The sequence below is a fragment of the Sceloporus occidentalis genome, unplaced genomic scaffold (assembly GCF_023333645.1).
Source record: "Sceloporus occidentalis isolate IW3139 unplaced genomic scaffold, rSceOcc1.0.p SCAF_3, whole genome shotgun sequence".
Taxonomy (NCBI): Eukaryota; Metazoa; Chordata; class Lepidosauria; order Squamata; family Phrynosomatidae; genus Sceloporus; species Sceloporus occidentalis.
In genome coordinates, this window is record NW_028316983.1 from 65,870,292 (window position 1) to 65,889,870 (window position 19,579).

At 40.6% G+C, this 19,579-nt stretch overlaps 1 protein-coding gene across 1 annotated transcript; it reads left to right on the forward strand.

Moving 5' to 3' along the window:
* The first annotated feature begins 7,191 nt into the window (after window positions 1-7,191).
* LOC149316088 (armadillo repeat-containing protein 12-like) lies at window positions 7,192-19,305 on the forward strand. The gene is made up of 6 exons (XM_089514783.1): window positions 7,192-7,357; window positions 11,964-12,112; window positions 13,872-14,006; window positions 16,630-16,803; window positions 17,298-17,369; window positions 18,876-19,305. The coding sequence occupies exons 1-6, from the start codon at window positions 7,219-7,221 to the stop codon at window positions 19,239-19,241; spliced, it is 1,035 nt and encodes a 344-aa protein (XP_089370909.1). The 5' UTR covers window positions 7,192-7,218; the 3' UTR covers window positions 19,242-19,305.
* The last annotated feature ends 274 nt before the right edge of the window (window positions 19,306-19,579 follow it).

The window sequence follows — 19,579 nt, forward strand, 5'->3', positions numbered from 1 at the left end:
CAAGTTTGCCTGGTGCCGAGGCTGTGGACATGGAGGAGGATCTGGGCAGTGTGCCTACCTTCAAGGAACGTCGAGCAGAAAGAGAGGGCCTTCGAAGATCTCAGAGGCTTTATCAGAAGCGTGTTCGTAATCAGACACAGCTGAAGGCCAGCTCCTTGCCTTCTTAAGCACCTGGAGCATGTGTGGTTCTTTGCCAGTGGATATCTGACTCTTTTAGAGGAAAGACTCTGTCTCTGGCTCCTTTGGCTTCTTGTCTTGACTACCCGGAAACCTTGACCTTGGACTGCTTTATCGACCTGCCTATCTATTACCCTGAACCTCGGACCGTCTGACAATTCTCTTGGTAATCCCTTTTGGTAGAACTACTGTGAATCTCCAGGACTGTGTAGCTTACACTGACTTTGCTGTGCTGGGAGGGGGTTTGTTTGTTTGAGAACTAGGTGCCTTATCAGCCCTTTGGCTGCTTTCCCGGACAGATGAAAGGATGAGTGGACCCTGGAGCCCTGCAGGATCGAACCCATAACCTTGTGGCTGTGAGTGGCTACACTACTACCATTTAACCACTGTGCCAACAGGGCTCCATTAACGCTGTCCAGTAGCATAGTAAGGGGTTATTTGTATTTAGTAACTTTAGCTGGCATCCTATTGATTAGTCCCAACTTAAATAGACCCATTTAATCAGTTGTTGAATGATAGTCAACAAGCAGATAAATCTAATGAATTCAGTGAGTCTGCTTTAAAAGAGGATTTAGGCCTTTGTTAGATATTTTCCTTTGCCTTGGACATTCAAGGCTGTGAACAGAGAAGAGTAAATATCCCTCTGTTATTCACCCGCTTGCATAATTATTTTGATATTGTAAGACAAAGGGCAGAGAACTCTCAAATAAACAATAATAAGTCATTTAAGAAAGGTGCTATGTATTCTAATTATGATTGATAAATAAATAAATAAATAAATAAATAAATAAATAAATAAATAAATAAATCTATCTCATAGCTTTGGAAATGGATGATAGGCCATGCTTCTGCACTTGACTTCTCTTTATTCACTTCTGCACTATATAACCCTTGGGAATCCATCTTCCATTGGCCTTGCACAGGGGAGAGGAGGAGGGTTGCATCCCAGCCCCAAATCTTATGGGCTGAACAGGCCACCTCTTTCAGTGCTGGTTTGGAGCCAGGACAATAAAATGTCGTGGCCCTGATCTGGCCTTGCCACAGTGCAAAAAGTGGCTAGTTTTTGTGCTGCAGAAAGGGCACCATAGCCACTGCCGCCACGACTTTTTGGTGCTCCTTTGGCACTGCGTCATCTGGATGCATCGCCAGAGGAGCGCCATGATGCCGCCCACGGTGTGGTGGAGCATGCAGCATCATGCCAGTATGAAACAGAGTTGGAGTGTGCATCATGCAGACACCACACTCCCACACTGCCCCAATGCCAGCCTCTATCACCGGTCTGTTGAGGCTGATAGAATCATAGAGTTGGATGGGGCTCTATGAGCTATCATGTCTGACCCTCTGCTCAATGCAGGATATCCAGCTAGAGCATCCTCAGCAGGTAGCTATCCAGCTTCTCTTTGAAGACAACAAGAGAAGGAGACCATATCACCTCTCCATTGCCAAACTGCAGTCATTGTTTCTTCTAATGTTCAATCAAAATCTACTTTCCTGTAACTTAAAAGCCATGATCTTTGGAATAGTGGTATATAAATAAAACAAATTATTATTATTATTATTATTATTATTATTATTAGATCTAGTTCTACCCTCTGAGGAAGCAAGGATCAAGCCTGTTCCCTCGTCTGTGGGGCAGCCTTTGAGTAATTTAAAAAGAATGATCATGTCATCTTCTTTTCGCCAAGCTGAACTTTCCTGGCTCATTCAGCCACTCCTCATGTGTTTTGTTCTCCATACCCCTCATCATCCTTGTTACCCTTCCCTAAATCTTTTCCAGTTTGTCTATATCCATCTTAAAATGATGTGCCCAAAACAGAACACAGTACTCCAGATGATATCTGCCTGGTGCAGAATATAGGAAGAACTATTATTGTACTTCCTTTTACTTTGGAAAGATGCTTCTTTTAATGCAGCCTAAGATAGAATTTGCTTTCTATGCTGGCTCATCTTCAATTTATGATCAACAATAATTCCAAAGTCCCTTTCACATGTAGTACTGCTAAGCCAAGTTCCCTCCATTTTATACCTTTGTATTTGTTTTTTGTGCAAAATTTTGCATTTGCCTTTGTTGAATTTCATTGTATTAATGTCAGCCCAGTTTCATAGTTTATCATTTTTTTAAAAAAAAGTTCCTATCTTCCAGTGTGTTAGTGACCCCTCCCAGTTTTGTATTAGTCTTTTATGTAAGACTATATACAATATCAGTTATGTGTCCCAGCAACTACTAAACTCGTGACCTGTTCAAAAAAATATATATATATATAAGGTTAGTTTGGCAGGATTTGTCCTATTAATCACTGCATCTCATCAAGACACTTGCAGATGGACATCTAATATTTAGTTCTATTTTTAAAAAATACTCTAATAATAATACAGTCTAATGGTTTTCCTGGTATTGATGTCAAGCTGACTGGCCTGTAGTTTCCAAGACCTTCTTTTTTGCCTTTTTTGAAGGGAGGAACAATATTTGCTCATCTCCAGTCTTCTGGCACCTCACCAAGTCTCCAAAATTTCTCAAAAATAATGGCAAGTGGTTCTGCAAGTGTGTCTGCAAGCTCCTTCAATACTCTGAGGTGTAATGTATCTGGCCCTGCAGATCCAAACACATTTAGGTTAACTAGATAATTCCTGAAAATCCTAACTCTTTATCAATCTTGTTTTGCAGTCCAGATTCCTTATCAAGATATTTGCTGAGGACAATAACACTCAAACCCACAAAACAGTGATGCCTTTATTGGGCCAATCAGAATGCACAAAATACATGATGTAAGCTTTCAAAGCTCCACTGGCTTCTTCATCAGCCAAAGGTGTTAAAAATCATAGAGGAGAAAAAAAATGATGATGTTAGTCTCAGGATTTCTGTTAGTGCATGGAAATACACAGCCTTTGTTTGGAAGGAGGGGGAATGAAGCAAAATAGTATTGAGCAGTTCTGCCTTTTCATTGGGATCTGATAGCATTTTACCATTTTACCATCCTTGCTGATCCGTGGCCCCACCATTTCTTTTGTCACTCTCTTGCTTCAAACGGATGCTTCTCAGCTATATTCCATGTGCTGTATCACATTCTAACATTCACATTTATAACAGTAATGAGTGCCAGTGTTCAATCCCCAATTAAATCATGGGAGAAATCTAGAAGTACAGCCAATTCCAATTTGGAACAGAAGCATTTGCAAAGTTAGTGACTGGGAAGCTTGAGTTTATTTACTCTCTGCTAGGACTGCCTCTAGAACTGACCTGATGTATAAATATTGGCTTGAGTCCTGGTGCCCTAAGACACACTGTGTCTTAAATATTTGAACAAAGCTTGGAAAAACTACTTTGGAGACTACAACTCTCAGCATCTCTTAAGAGCTGAGTTCTAAGTTCCAGACTGACTCATGACATTTGGGGAATTAACATTGCCTTGCTGCAGGCTTATGCTCCAAAGGTGATCCAAGACATTTGCTGCCCGAGGCAGAGCAACAACAAGTACCCTACACTGTAGGGGTCCATAGTACCTAGAGCCTGCCAAGTTACTTTGAAACATGAGGTATAAAATTCCACAATCATCTCTGCCCATCCCTGGGGGTAAAAATTCATTATGATCAGAGAATGTAACTGACAACATGCTGCTCTTTTATGACACCCAAAATCTCCTGCCTAAAATAATGACTTCACTCTATATAATGGTAGGACCAGCCTTATAGGTGCATCTTCTCAGTGAGCTCTCAGAAAAATGGATAAACCTTCTCCATCCAGCTGTAGAACAACCTGATGAACATTTTGTCATGGAGTTCTGTGCTTCTCTTTCCCTATTCAATCTGAGATCAGAGACAGAACCATATGTTCCAACAATTATGATATGTTTTGCACTCCTTCACTTTTCAGTTGCAGTACTTCTTTCTCCCTTGTCTCCCTTCTGTGGGATGATTTCTCTATTCACTACCCACATATGGGCAGAGAAGGAGATCAATTCTGCAATGGCCTTTCTTTCCTCTGATAGCCATAAGGTGCTGGCTATTGCAAGGATAGACAAATGCAATGGGTTCAGAGAAAGGAGCAGCATATTATCCTCTTGTTGAGTGAATACCTAAGGTTTTAAATGGGACTTATGCCTTCATGTGCACATGTGTGTTAGAATATTTTCTAAAATCCAAATATATATTATATGTATGTTAGCACATTTTCTAAAATGCAAATATATGAACTGCCCTGTCCTCTAAATAGCACGTGGACATGTTTGGCATCATTTTACACAGGACATTTGTTTGGCCAAGAGTGTGTGTGTGTGTGTGTTTGGCTTTCCAGCTGCCATGCCAGCAAGCCAGCTGGTCCAGAGCAAAGGGACATGTTGCACTTATCTCACAGTGTCTGCATTATTTCTAGTTTTTCTTTACAAACAAAGCAAGATATTGTATATAACTATTACCCTAAACCTTCTAACACATTGCCTCCCCTGCTATAGCCTATTGCAATGTCTAGCTTTGAACCAGAGCTCCCTCTTGAGGCTTCTGTCTCTAAATAAAATAAAAGAACAATTTATTTAGAATGTAGGAAAGCATTTTCAGTGAAACTTGTGTGCTCCTTCTCTGGGAACATGCCAGAATTTCTTTTGGGAGCCAAATGAGTAGACAATGGCGAGGTTTGTGGTTTGTTTGTTTGTTTGTTTGCTTTAAAAAAAAGCTTTTGTTAACCTCCAGGTGTTTTAATTAAGTTTCCAGGAGATATTTTTTCTATTTGCTTTGTAATGTATTGTTAGCCTTTTGCATCTTCAGGATGGTGTCGGGCTATTCATCTGACTAAATGAAGGCCCATCATAACCAAATATCAACCAGATATTTTCTTGATTCTGAAACATTTTTACAAAACATCCGCGTACTCTTTCTTTTTTGTATCTGTCTGCATATTATCTATGGAAAAAGGGAACAGGCTGTGGGCCTTATGGAGGTATTTTGAAAGTCTCTCCAAAGCCCATAAGCCTTTCCTTAATAGAAAGCTTTTTCATCTAGAAGTATTGACACTTTCCCTGAACTAATAAGCTTCCATGAGTTTGTTTTTTTAAAGGATTACTGAAGTGCGTGCACCAGTGAACCAAATGAAAAGAAAATATACTTAAATTTTCAGTGGGCCTATCCATTTGTGTAGTGTGTGCAATGGGAAAATATTGGCCTGCACTGCCAGTAGTGTTCCAGTGCCAAGAAATACACTACATATTTTTGGCTCTTGTTTTATAACATGTACCATCCAACATTTCACAGATGAAAACCAGGACGTGTGTCCAAACAACAGCAGAATATGATAGAAGTTATTAATGTGGAAGAACACACAAGAGAGGGGCAGCAGTATTCTTTTGCCCTAGTCTGCAGGGAAGGGCAGGATTCTGCCTGCTTCTCTCCTCCCCCCCCCCCCCACCTGAGTTGACTGCAAATTTTGAATTCAGTTTACAGCAACTGAAGTAAGGTGAGGACAAAGGGGGAAAGAGCTATGGGGAGAGAGAAACTTGGATGTTTCAAAAGCAGCTGAAAAAGGAGGATGGTAGAAGGTTAATTGGGACTGTAGCTGCCAAATCAGGACAGTTGAAGGGCATGATAACATAAGATGTATACATGATCCTCTCTTGGGCATTTATTTTCCAATGCCCTCCCTCCCACCCACCCCTGCAAAAAAATGAGGATGTGGATTATGAAATATTTTCTATTAGAATGATGAATAAAATGTCTATTTATGGACTCAAAGCCATTTCTTTAAAAAAAGTATGTAAGCAAAAGCCTCTTATATAGAACTATACAGAGTATCACATCATAACATCATAACAATTTCTAGTCTTCATTTCCTTGTCCCAGTTCTTTTTAAGGAAACTAGCGCATAATTTCAGTTTGACACTAGTAAATTAGAGGAGACAAAATAATCTTCTTTTCCTATTGTGTTTGTTTGGCTGCCTGCTCCTCATACTGGTAGTTCCATGTAGATCAGGTGCTCCTTTTAGTTCAAGTTGTCATAGCTATATCTGTAACAAAAATTACAATTTATAAAAGGAAGTTCACTTTGTAATTGTATTCTGAATATCATGTTAATTTTATGAAACATGATAATTTTATGCCAGATGAAGTGATTATATAATGCATTTTATGTGTTAAAGTTAAAAAAAATGGTACGTGCAAAGAATGCTAATATTGCATTTTTAAATTAGTTTATGAAATTTCCTCTTTGTGGCAAAAAAGTGTGTATGTCCCCCATTTAAAATATCTGGAAATTTTGCATCTCTAGTCCGGAACTGGTTCTCTCACGGTCCATAATGCTGCCAAATTACTTTGCACAATACCATTCAATATGAACCAACTAGCACCCTAGTTTCCATTTCATTGTCACTTCGGAGTGTGACCAGAGAAGCAGAACCAGCTTGGTTACTATAGTCACCCCTTCGTTTTCATGGGAGATCCGTTCCAGACTCCCCCCCCCCCACGAAAACAGAAGTTCACCAATATTCAAGCTCTGTTGGCTTGAATAGCGGCAAACACCCCATTTTAAGTCTTTTGCTCCTCGCAAGTAAGCAAGAGACACAGAGTCAAAGTCTGCACAAACAGAGGGATGACTGTAATTCAAAAGTTATTATCATTTCATATGTAGATGAAACCAGTGCATCGTACTTACTCTGACTTATATGGGACTCTTTCTAACAAAATTGGAAGGCTGTTAAGATTTTGAACTCAGCTTTAGCAACAGATTAGAGAACAACTTGTTTGCTACCATAGAAACCTTTCTTTCTCATCCTTACCTTTACTTGAGAAAGCAAAGGACCTGGCTGTGTTACAAATTAAAAGGAATCAGAAAAAGTGGTTTCACTGATAATGACAAAACATTGGAAAGCGAGAACCTCAACTCACATGTGTTCTGGATTTCTGAAGCTATGGGGAAGATCTGTCAGAGATGTCATGATGGAATTAGCTGACATCACAAAGCAATCAGTCTTGCTAGTGTTTCCACTGAGGCCTGCTCCAGTCCTGTTCAGGGCCCAGGGTTCTGGATCAGGATCCCTGGGAGTTCAAGGCAAGGAGGACATGAAGTATTTAGAGCTGGTAACAACAAAAAACGTGGTATCTGCAGCTACCGGTGTTGGGGCTGCCTTCCTGATAGCCAAGACCATCTTGGCAGGGATCAACAGCCCTCCCTTCAATCCAGAGCCACTGACCCTAGCCAGTGAGTAGGATGGGGTTCCAGGGAGCTGCTGCAACATTTACATAGATTATTGCTGTATACTAGAAGTGGTTGTGGCCATCCCACAAGTTATTCACATGCTGGGTGCATTCACAAAGCAGTTTCCATACAACACTGGTTTAATTCTGAACTACCAAACCAAGAGTGTAGAGGAAACCAGTTTTTGTTTTGAGTCTGTTCTAAATGTGCATGCCTTGGCTCAATTACATGTCATTTGCACTATTGCATGATGCCAAGTTGCATTCATCAGACCCTTAGCCAGCTTTTGGCTATTCACCAACACATAATACATTTCAGACATCTTTATCTCCAGCAAGGTTAGGTGAGAGAGTTCCCACTTTCATAATCCTATCCATCAGGGTTAGCCAACCTGGCATTTCTGAATCTGTTGGACTAGAACTTCCATCATCCCATTTTAGGTGCAGAAAGAGCCATATGAAATGATCAAGGGACTGAAGCAACTCCACAAGAAACACATGGGACTGGGCTGTGTTTAGCTAATTTTTTAAAAGACAAGTAGAGGCATAGAATTCAAAGATATAGTCATGTTAGTCTTCAGAATCAGTACGTAGAGAGATCTTGTAGCATCTTTGAGGCTAACTGAAAGAAAGAAATTGGCAGCATGAGCTTTCAGAATGACTGAGGTCTACGAAAGCGCGTGTTGCCAATTTCTTTCTTTTAGTTAGTCTCAAAGATGCTACAAGACCTTTCTAAGTAAAGGCATGATAGAAGTGTGCAAAAGCATGAATTCTATGGAGATAGTAGATAAAAAGAACCCATAGTGCTACAACCTGGGGTCAACCACACAAGCTGAATGATGGGAGATTCAGGACAGATAAAAAGACGTATTTCTTCACACAGCACATAGTTAAACTATGGAATTCACTGCCACAAGATGCAGTCATCTTGGCACTTTGGATATCTTTAAAAGGGAACCGGCTGGTTACTACAGGCTCTACCAGACTGCCTGAAAATATAAGGGTTCTCATTCGTTTTTTGTTTTGATTGTGCCTATTCATAGATTTGTATCTAGACTTCCCTTGAACTATTCTGGGTTTTCCTCTCTACCTCCGTCCCTTCTTCTCTCTTTTATATCTTCCTTCTTTTCACTTTCTCTGATCACATGTCCCATTCAGTCTTACACAGCATTTTAGAACTGATTTTTACCAACCTCTACTGTGTCTTTTTAAAATTTAGGAGTTAGAGTGTTTTAGCAAAATTATACTAGTTAAACATTAGGATAATTTTATTTTAGTACTAACCTTCTTGTTTCCCACATTTGATCTTGGTTCTATCTGTGTCCTGAAAACCACAGCTGTGTTTACTTGACAGCCATTTTTACAAGATCTGAGATAATAGAGACAGAAACACAAGGTAAATAACCAGTACATTTCATTTCAGAAAGTACTGGATTAATTTAGATGGTCCTGGGGAGAAGGAATAAAAGTGTTGACCATGTGAGGAGTTCCTAGGAAATCCTTAGAGATGAAGAAAACACCATACGGATATCCAAAATAAAACTGGTTTGTACAGAAATAAAACCTGACATTTCCTGGGACTTTCCCCCCATCTCAAAGAGCTTTATCAAGGATGGCAAAGTTAATATACCTCTCTATATCTCTTGTAGGGAACACAAGATAGAAGCTGGAGTTGCACCCATTTCCTTGTGGTTGGTTTCCCATGGGCGAATTATAGACTACTGCCACTTTATGAACAGAAGTTAGACTAACCTTTCTTCTGATCCAACATGGCTCTTCTTATGCTTTTTATCCAGCACTGAAATATTTGTACTGGCTGGGAATAACTGGAGCTCACATTTTCATGGTTTTAGGCTGGGGAAGGCAGCTCTATATGATCTCCAGAATGGTGCAACAAGAACCATGCAATATATCACCAAACCACACATTAAGGTTCTGTCTCTGCTGTCATTGGCCCTTATCACACAATGATTTTTGCAACTCCAAACCAAAGCCATTCCAGGCTCAACCAAGCAAATTTATGTTATAACGTGATAGATTATCACACGTGATTGCTTTCTATGGGGAGTCATTCCGAGGCCGATTCTGAGTCACTCCAAGGTCACTCCTGATGTAGGTGGATTCAGTGAACTGTGAATTCACAAATCTTTCTCCAAGGTCAATTCGAACCCAGTTCGAATTGGTCTTGGTGTGGAATGCAACTTTGCTTTGGTCTTGGTTACCCCCCCTCCCCGCCATAATCTCCAAGGTCCATTTCCTATGATGCAGCACTGCAATTTTGCTCCATTTGCTTCTGGTACTCCTTCAAGAGTTTCAGGGAGGAATGCAGGGACTGTCACGGAGGACACATTTGGATGCTTCAGGGAGGAATAGAGGGACTGACATGGAGGACACATTTGGATGCTTCAGGGAGGAATAGAGGGACTGACATGGAGGACACATTTGGATGCTTCAGGGAGGAATAGAGGGACTGACATGGAGGACACATTCGGATGCTTTAGGGAGGAATAGAGGGACTGACATGGAGGACATATTCGGATGCTTCAGGGAGGAATAGAGGGACTGACACGGAGGACACATCCGCATGCTTCAGGGAAGAATGGAGGAACTGACATGGAGGACACATTTGGATGCTTCAGGAAGGAATAGAGGGACTGACACGGAGGACACGTTTGGATGCTTCAAGGAGGAATAGAGGGACTGACACTGAGGACACATTCAGATGCTTCAGGAAGGAATAGAGGGACTGACACGGAGGACACGTTTGGATGCTTCAGGGAGGAATAAAGGGACTGACACTGAGGACACTGAGGACACATTCAGATGCTTCAGGGAGGAATATAGGGACTGACATGGAGGACACATTCAGATGCTTCAGGGAGGACTAGAGGGACTGATGCAGAGGACCCATTCAGATGCTTCAGGGAGGAATAGAGGGACTGACACGGATACATTTGGATGTGGCTGTATGTACAGTATACTCGAGACCACACATGGCGGGAGTTCTGGGCATTGCTAAATTGTTGAAATAGAGTAAAAAATAGAATAAAATAAAAGGGAAAAAGAAACGTGAAGCTATCATTTACGTGAGACTAGCACTCATGTGAAATTGGAACCAGGAAGTGTCCCCCTTCTTCATCCCAGAAGTGCAAAGGTTCACAATGCATTCAGAGCCCCACTGAGCATGCGCAAGGGTGCCAATTCGAATTGGTGAATCCACATGGTATGCACTAGTAAGATAATTTATTTAGCACTCACTCCGCTTTGCCTCAGGAATGACCACAATTTTGATCTTCACATGTGATAATTAATCATGTGAATTGCCTTGGATTCGAATTGACTCTGCTTCCCCTTCCCTTCAGAATGGCTTTGGATTGGAGTTCCAATTTCACATGTGATAAGGTCCATTGTAGGCTTATGTTGCTGCTAAGGTTGCACACTGCCTTTTAATCCCTAACATGCACATGCTGAGCAAAAACATATTAGTGTTGTCCACTTGCCTGGGATGAAATGATCTGCTTAATGAAACATGGAATGCTATGAAATAAATATCATATATTTCCATATCCCAGCAACCCAGTGTCTGTTTGGCCCTTCCTCTGAAAAGCAGAACCCTTGAGAGAGAGAGTGCTTCACTGAACTAGGTGAATGCATTAAAAATATTGTCTTTGAAGAAGACACAGGCAAGGCTGCAGGAAGGTGGTTGTGGCTTTTGAGCAGTTTGCTAAAAAGGGCTTCTTTGATACATATCTGTGAGCTATTCTGGGACTGGCAGCATTAAAATTAAATAGTACAATAAATACTAACATAAAAATATTCATATGTGAATCCATTTTGAGTCCTGCAACTCAATTCTAACAACAGGTTCCCATGCGTTTTTACTCTAGTAAGGAAGGTAAATCAAGCTACAAGGTTTTATTTTGGTTTTTGGTTTTTATTTCTGTACTGGATTTCTAGTCAGTCAGGAGCCTGGAGCAATTGCACCAGTTGAATCATTAATAATACAGTTCTGGATCCAGGCCCAGTTTTCTTGTTGTGAGCTCTGGTTTGCCATTTGCAAGCAGCATGCTGATGAATTATACTGCCTAGATGCTTGTGTTTTGCTTATGAAGACATCCAAACTGGGCTGAATGTGGCATTCCAGCATATTTATCCCTTAACAAGACAGAAAAGCAAATCTAAAATCAACCATGGATTAGTTTTTAGGCCTGTTGCAAGAAAAATGAGACAGGGTACCATGTTTTTTTGGGTTTGGACATCACGACTTGTGGTTTGTTCCATCACTCCCACTCATGGGTGGTGTGTTCATTGGCAGGACAATGAACAGGAATCAGCAGGCTAGACAACTCCTTTACATTTCAGATGAAACCCTGAAATGAGTTCACCACACCAGCTGCCATTATTCCCAGTCAACAGCAGGAGCCAGCATGCTGGCTTGCCCCAGAATATGCCAGGGTTCTTCTTTCATACATTCAAACACATGTCAAAACATATGGGACATACTTATTCAGTTCAGTATGTGCTTCGTTGAACACTACCAATTCTTTGGCCCTTGTCCTTTCCCCTTCCTGCCATCCTTGGGGTTGCCATCATTCCCTTTCTGCTTTCAGAACTGGCCATAGTGCATCAGAGTAAAAGTGTGACCGACTCCAGAGAACTCAAGGGACTCCTGCTCTCTCTCAATCCAAGGCTAGATGATTACTCCAAGAATATGATACTCCATGGCATCACCCGCTGCGTTTATTTACTGGACACAGAGGTGAGAGTCCCAGTTTGCATGATGTACAGCATAGGCAAAAAAATCAAGCCAAAAACCACCAGGGGTAGGAGAGCTAGCTATGTTAACCCACATAGCCATGTTGAACACTAAATAACACCTGATGGTGGGAGATGTGCAGCTTGCACTGAGAAGCGCAAACAGCTTAGAAGGCTTAGAGTGATGTAGTAAATATTCTACTAAAAAGATATAGGGTTGGTTGATGCCTGGGTCAGTGACTTCCTAGGAAGGACCCTTGGGTGGAGGAGAAAGTGAGGGCATTGCCTCCCACAATAGGAATTCTGCCATCTCCAAATTTCTAACATTGCAAAGAGCAAGACACTAGAATTCTTATATTTGCTCTGTTTGCATTTCCTTTGTGCCTTTGCCTGTTCTTTTTCTTTGGATTACCTAAACTGTATTTCTACATGCTTGGCTAAGGTTTTACATTACTGAAATCCTGAAAATATTGGGACTGATGGAAGATTTTATTGGAGGATGCAGAATATTTATTTGGGGGGGGGGGAGGGAACCCTGGAAGCTATACCCCTGGAGGGCCCCCAGTTTATGCCACCTTCAGTCTCATGCAAGCCTGGTAAGCTATAGCAAAAGAGAAACAGTCTCTGTAATAAATGGTCTCCAGATTTTATCACCTTTTAAAAGAATTCCAAATACTGACAACCGAAAGACAGGCATTTCCTTTTGAACTTTTTTTTCCAGTTTGTCAGCACATAAAGTGATTTATTCTCCAGTCATGAAATTAGCTTCTGGATTTCTGTTTGCAATCACTTCATGTTTTCTGATTTTCAACAGCTCTTGAGAAATAGAAGCTTACATTAGAATTCAGAGTTAAATGTCATTTATTTCTATGAAGGAATTAAGAGGGGATACTGTAGTACATAGTCCTTCACAGTTAGGAAACTGGTGTCCCTCCAGATGTTGTTGGATTCCAGTTTCCATCACCCAACATGGCTGATGATGAGAGATCATGAGCACAGTAATTCATTAATACCTTGAAGGTCAAATTTCCCTGCCTTGCTCTTATATGGTCCTGTGTCTCAAAAGGGTGCAGAAACTGCAGCTAGTGCAGAATGCAGGAATTAGATTACCAGCACCACTTTTATAGTTCCTCTCTTATGCCAAGCAAGCACTGATTGTTGGTCTATTTCAGGCATGATTAAAACCCTAATTTGCTTAGGATCAAGATTTCTGAAGGCCCACCTCCCAATGGGAGTCCACTGGGTTCATCAGGAGATCTTGTCTGTCACAGTTACAGTGAAAAAGAGAGAGGGTCTTTCTACAGCCACACCAGTTCATTAGAATTTCTTCCCTGATGAATTTTCTTGGCATCTTACTGATGATGGTGTGCTACTTTCACCTAAGCATTTTTGTATAATGTGTGTCCTTTAGTGTGAATGTCAATTAATTTTGCCAACTTTCTTCTTTTTCATATATATGTTTTCTTTTTTCTTCTCTTTCGAGAGTAATTTTATTTGCCATTTTTAATTGCATTTCACTACATTTCTATGATTGCCTTGTTAAATTTTAATTCCGTTAATGCTTTGAATGCATTTCAGCTTGGAGGTAGAAAAGCAGAGAATATTTTAATAAAAAAACAGTTGAAGTAAATATAGGGTTCAGCATAGGGTTGAAAAATTATGAGGTGCTATTCAGAGGTTATTTTTTTGGGTGATGCATGCCACACCTTGTCTTTTACCATATATGAAGACACAGCTATGACTTTATTGCTTTGCTTTTCCAGGCATCTGCGTGTACTTATGATGATATTAAACTGGTAGCATCATTCCTGGATGATCCAGATGTGGGCATCAAGATTCAGACTCTGCATGCCCTCAAGGCCTTCACAGGCATCTGGAAGTTTAGAATCAGAATTCAGGTGATTATTTGCACTTGATATTGCTGTACTGTGTCTAGCTTTGTTTATTGCTGGTTGACATATGTCTTATCATTTGAGAGATGCCAGTTGAAAATGTGAACTGGGTCCAGTGGAAAGCTCTGAGTCTAAACTAACGTGAAGTGCTCTGAAATCTGTGCCCATGAATTTTATCTGTGATGTCTCTTTCAGATATAGAAACACTTGAGTAATGAACACACCTGTGTGAATTCACCTTTAGAAGGTGCAAGGGACAGCACGTTTGAAGCCTCTGTAGGCACACTATCCACGATAATCCACCCCACCATTCCCTAAGGAGAGAAGTTCCAAGTCTTCCTCCTTTGATGAAATTAACAGCATTTTGTCATCACTAGTGACCACATTTTCAGTTATTGAAAGTAATGCATTGTCATGCACAGGATTACTTCAGAAATTAAAGCTTGAGTAGTGTACTAAAAAACTTTATTCAGAAATGAAAGACATTACTAGCAGACATATGTTGCCAGGACTGAAGTACAAGTAGTTAATCAGAATAATTAAAATACATGGTAATTTCAGACTTTGAGCAGGCTGACACTTTATTCACTTCTAATACAAAACATTTTCACGTTCCCTCTTTTCCAGGGTTTGCCTTTCTTCCAACTCCATACCAGTCTTTCTCATGAGACTGGCCTTGAAGCTCCCAGCATAATCTCTACTCCCTACATATCTGCTCATTTACCATCCCAAGAAATGTAGACAGCCAGCACCATCAATAATTTGTGACAATCCTTCCAATTGTCCAGTATTTAATTAATGCAGCATTAAAACACTACCTGCAAGCAAAGCATTCTTCTATCTACACATCATGGAAGGAAATCTAAGGGACTTGCATCTTAACACCCTTGGGTATATTTGAGAATGCTGGGCATACTATGATAATAGTATACTATCTTTGCTGTGACAAAAGTGTGGTATTCAATACATAGTTAATAGTTGATTGGATTATATTTGCTCTGGCAAAAATGCTTTACATTTCAACATTTTTCTCCTTTTAAAAACATGTTTAGATGTGTTCATCTGCCTTTACTGTATAATGGTGCACAACTTCCAAAGAGAATGATTTACTCTAATTGCAATTTTTAAAAATCATAAGAGTCCTTTACGATGGGATAGGAGAGTGTCCTTTGGTCACAAATATGTCCTAAACAAGTTAAAGCAATGTCAGCAGTCAAATGAGCAGCAAACAGGCTCTTTAGAGAAAGTATAGCAATTTTCCAGGTACAAAATATTGTGCCTTGATCAGTAAGAAGAATGTACCATCCCCATAACAAGAGCCTTGAGTACAGAGAAGATGTGCAGGGGGCGCACTCAACAAATAACAAATTAAATATTCATGCTCAAAAGCCTTATCATTGGCAACAGATAACTTTTAGAAGTATCTTTTTTCCCCATGCATCCCATGACCTTTCTGGGAAGGGGAAGCCCTAAAAATGGCTGAAAATCAGCTGAAACATAAACCAGATGTGATGTCATATCACTTCTGGATCAAGAAAAATACAGCTGGAATAAAACCATCCAACGTTTGTAAGGAGGAAAGCCACACACAGAGAATAAATGACAGAAAGGTGCATAATTTATGCTGGCTACATTTGGGTTTCCCCACAAATGTGGAATGTTTTGACAAGAAGTGGAGTAGCAGATGTTAAGGAAGCAGACAGAAGGGAAACAGTTCCAAGAATATAAGAGATTTCTTACAGAAGCAATGGTCATGTAGGCAACTGAAATACACTGTTCTGGCTATTTTAAATGGAAAGGGCAACTCAGTCTTTTAATTTGTCAAGACTGACACGTTTTGAAATAAAATAGTCTAGTACTATAGCAGGGGGGTGCCAGAGTAGTTCATATAGTAGACGCAAGAGGTGGAACCCAGTGGTTTCCCATTAATCTGGAGGCTAGACCTTGGGCAAAAGTTATCTAGTCACCTAAGAAAGGTAATTAAAAACAACAACAATTGCATGGGAGGAGGGAAGCATGATGCTCTATCCTGTCTGTCTTACCTTTAAGCCCCTTACTAGGGAAACACAATTTCAAATTCTAGAGCTAATAAGCCATAAGCACCTGGAGGGCTGTCACTGATCAATTCACTCCCCACATGCTCTACTCCAATGCTATCACCCAGGGACTACTTGCTCATCATAGAGCCCTCCAGAAAAGTTGGAGTTGCCATTCAGACCATTGGAAGGACACCTAGTTTGGGGAGATTAGATTAGAAAGTGAAGGGATCTCTTAAAATTCTCTTAATCTCTCATGTCTAAATAAATAAAGATGTCTGAAATTCAGGATTTTATCAAATGTGTCTTCCAGGTAGATGTCAGGATTCACCATGTACACTAAACCATTGCCAATAGATAGGTAAAAGATTAAAGTAATAATACAATCCTGGAATTTTTTTTAAAAACCAGCACCACCACCACAATGAAAAATATGCTTCATAAAATCAGAGAGCTGGGAAGTTTCTCAGAAATTGAATATCTGTGTTAAAGAGTCCAGTTTCTAAGCAGTGCATTTTGTGCAGTGATAAGTGGAAGTTATAAAGTTCTGGCCCCTCATTCACAGTTACAAAATGCTGTTTTGTTCTATGCAGGAGTTTATCCCCAAGGTTCTTGAAATTATCGCCGATATATGGGATAGTGATGTACATGTTGCTGGACTGAGGTTACTCAATGGGTTGCAGTTGCCAGATCACACGCTTGGGCTGCTGAGAAAACTTATGCCTGCCATCATGGAGATTCTGCAGATGGGGAACACCTTGGCTCAGGTATTAAGGTTCATAGTCTTCCCACTCCATCTCCCTGTGTCTAAATCCTCATCCTTAGAGGACATTCCATAGAGAAACCTCACATGTAGAGTGGTTGTTGTTCACTCCAGCTAATGGAAACTCAATCATAGGATTTTCTTGGCTAGATAAATGCAACCTTATTCAGGACAGGTATTCAGAAGAAGTTTGAAATTGGCTAGGTTGAGAAAATCTGACTTGTCTAAGGTCACTGGATGGTTTTTAATGGCTGACTGGGGATTTGAAGCCTGGTCTCCCAGAGTCTCAGCACTCAAATCAGTACACCACACAGGCTCTGTCTAGACCTGTAATTCCCAAACTCTAGCCCTCAAGGTGTTTTGGACTTTCGCTTCCAGAAACTCAGCCATCTTGGCTAATGGTCTGGGATTCTAGGAGTCAAAGTCTAAAACACTTGGAAGGCCAGAGTTTGGGAATCACTGATCAGGAATATGATCTCAGCTGTTTTTTTCCCCCAGGTACAGGTTCTAAAATTCCTTAGCATGCTAGCCCAGAAGGAAAGTCTCCTATTTGACATCATGAACTGCCAGGTAAGAAGCCTCTTCCCCTCTCTCTGTTGGAAAACCTGGGAAAGGAGTAGAGAAAAGCAAAAGTCATGAGAAGAAGACAAGACTAGGCTATGGTGGTAGCTGTCATACCAGTTAAAGCTGGCAGGAGGTGCTATTTGCTACTAAGGTCATGTGGGCCTCTAGAGACAGAGATGAACCCAATAGCACTTCCCAGACTATGTATCTATCTATGTAGGAGAAATGCAACCTTACTCAGGACAGGTACATTGTCAAGCTCATGGACCTGGGAATCACCTATCTACAGAGGATCCATCTTTCCATGATTTGTGGAATCATTTAAGTTACCTAAGGCTTCAACCTTAACTAAGGAAACAAACAATATTTAAATATCAAAATATCAAAGCCAAGCCTGTTAAGAGTTTAGCTTTAAAACAGCAGAGTAGCAGGAATGTGCTCTTGTATAACTATGCTTTTCTAAGAACTGAGACTAACTAAAAAACAAAACAAAACAAAAACAAACAAACACGTAGTTTGTAGTTCAAAAAAAATAAAAGTTTACAAATGGCTTTAATCTATATTTACAAAGAAGCTGTATCCTAACCTAGCTAGTGAATACCTCAGGTAAAAGAAATATTTATCTCACCATCTTTCAAAAGAAAGTTGAGAGAGCAGGATGATGGAGGGCCAACAGTTCCGTTGAAAATATTTTTGAGAGAGTATCTATTAGTCCCAAAGGGAGAGTGACCTAAGTTGCATGGTTAGTTTGCATGCAGGAATTCCCTATCTATCTAAGGATGGGGAAAGAGAATGCAAAAATCTTCCAACAGGGTCCAATCTAGGATTAGCCCTCATCCAACCCACCACTGCCACCAGGCACTAATAGAATTATGCAGTCTCATCCAAGTCAGATGCAACAGAAAAGTAGAGCTGAGTGTCATCTGCATTCTGATAATACCCTCACCCAAACATTCTGATGATTGCCCCTTAGTAGTTATATATAAATGTTAAAAAATACTGGGGACAGGATTCTTCTTTGGAGGACCCCAAAGCATAGTTCCCCTAGGTCTGTGACAGTGCCCCAGTACCACTCTCTGGAACTGACCCTGCATATAAGAATGAAACCACTGTAAAACCTTGCCAGCTACTCCAACTCAAGGTGCTGGTCCAGAAGGAAACCATGGTCAATGGTATCAAAAGCCATTGTGTGATCAAGGAAGAGCAACTGGGTTGCACTTCTGCATAATCCCCCTGTTGAAGGTCATCCAGCAGGGCAACCAAAGCTGATTCCATATCTAAACCAGGTCTAAAACATGTCTACGTAATTCCTATCATCCAAGAGCCTCTGCAGCTGTGCTGCCACCACCATTCAAGAAACTTAGCCGAAAGGTGGGTATTTGTAAGTCCATGTTAGTTATTATAAATCTTTGGTTTATAACTTTATACCCTGCTCCAGCTTAGGCAGTTCATTAAAAACACCAAGTCCCTTCTTGGGACACTAAAAACCAATTCTACTACTTCTCTTTTAAGGTGCACCCTGAATTCTTCAACCTTTTCCAAACATCCCGGCCTGGAAACCTACTCTTTGAGTTGCTGGTGTTTGTAGAACGACTTTGTGAGGGTCGCCTGACTCCCCACTATCAGTCAGTGCACTGGCAATACAATGAGTTGTCCCTTCACGAAGTCTTGTTTGGAGAAGACTCCCATCTAGCTGACTGTCTTCTCTCCCTCATCATTCATCCTGAGGAAGAGGTACAGATCCAAGCCTGCAGGGTCATCCTGAAACTCCAGCTAAATGAGGAGGGTGAGATCGTTGGCATCCATGGAACTGATTCCAACTTCAGTACCTTTTCTGACTGCAGTGTTGATGGCTCCATTGTTAAAGCTATACATTAATCCTTTACAGAATTTTAAAAGAGAATTGTTTAAACTAGAATCATGGGATGGGGGAGCACAAATAGACATGGATAACTTGTTTCTGATGAAGTAGACTGGAATCCACAAAATCTGATACTAGAAATTTCTTTCTCAGTTAATCTCAACGGTGCTACAGGACTCCTTCATAACTTTTTATCCTGATACAGTCTAATACAGCTTCTTGAAGAAAAGGTATAGCATGATGTTACTGCTAGTCTCCATTAGTGAAAATGGTTTGATTTCACCAAGGCATCACCCTTTCAACCTCTAAATCTGTGGTTCTTAACTTCCTGATATTTTGAACATCAACTCTAGAA

Excerpts from the sequence above, each read along its gene's own strand:
- LOC149316088 (XM_089514783.1), top strand. The coding sequence starts at position 7,219 with ATGAAGTATTTAGAGCTGGTAACAACAAAAAACGTGGTATCTGCAGCT. Across the intron at positions 7,358-11,963 it reads AGAGCCACTGACCCTAGCCA|AACTGGCCATAGTGCATCAG; the intron begins GTGAGTAGGATG and ends TTCTGCTTTCAG. Across the intron at positions 16,804-17,297 it reads TGGGGAACACCTTGGCTCAG|GTACAGGTTCTAAAATTCCT; the intron begins GTATTAAGGTTC and ends TTTTTCCCCCAG.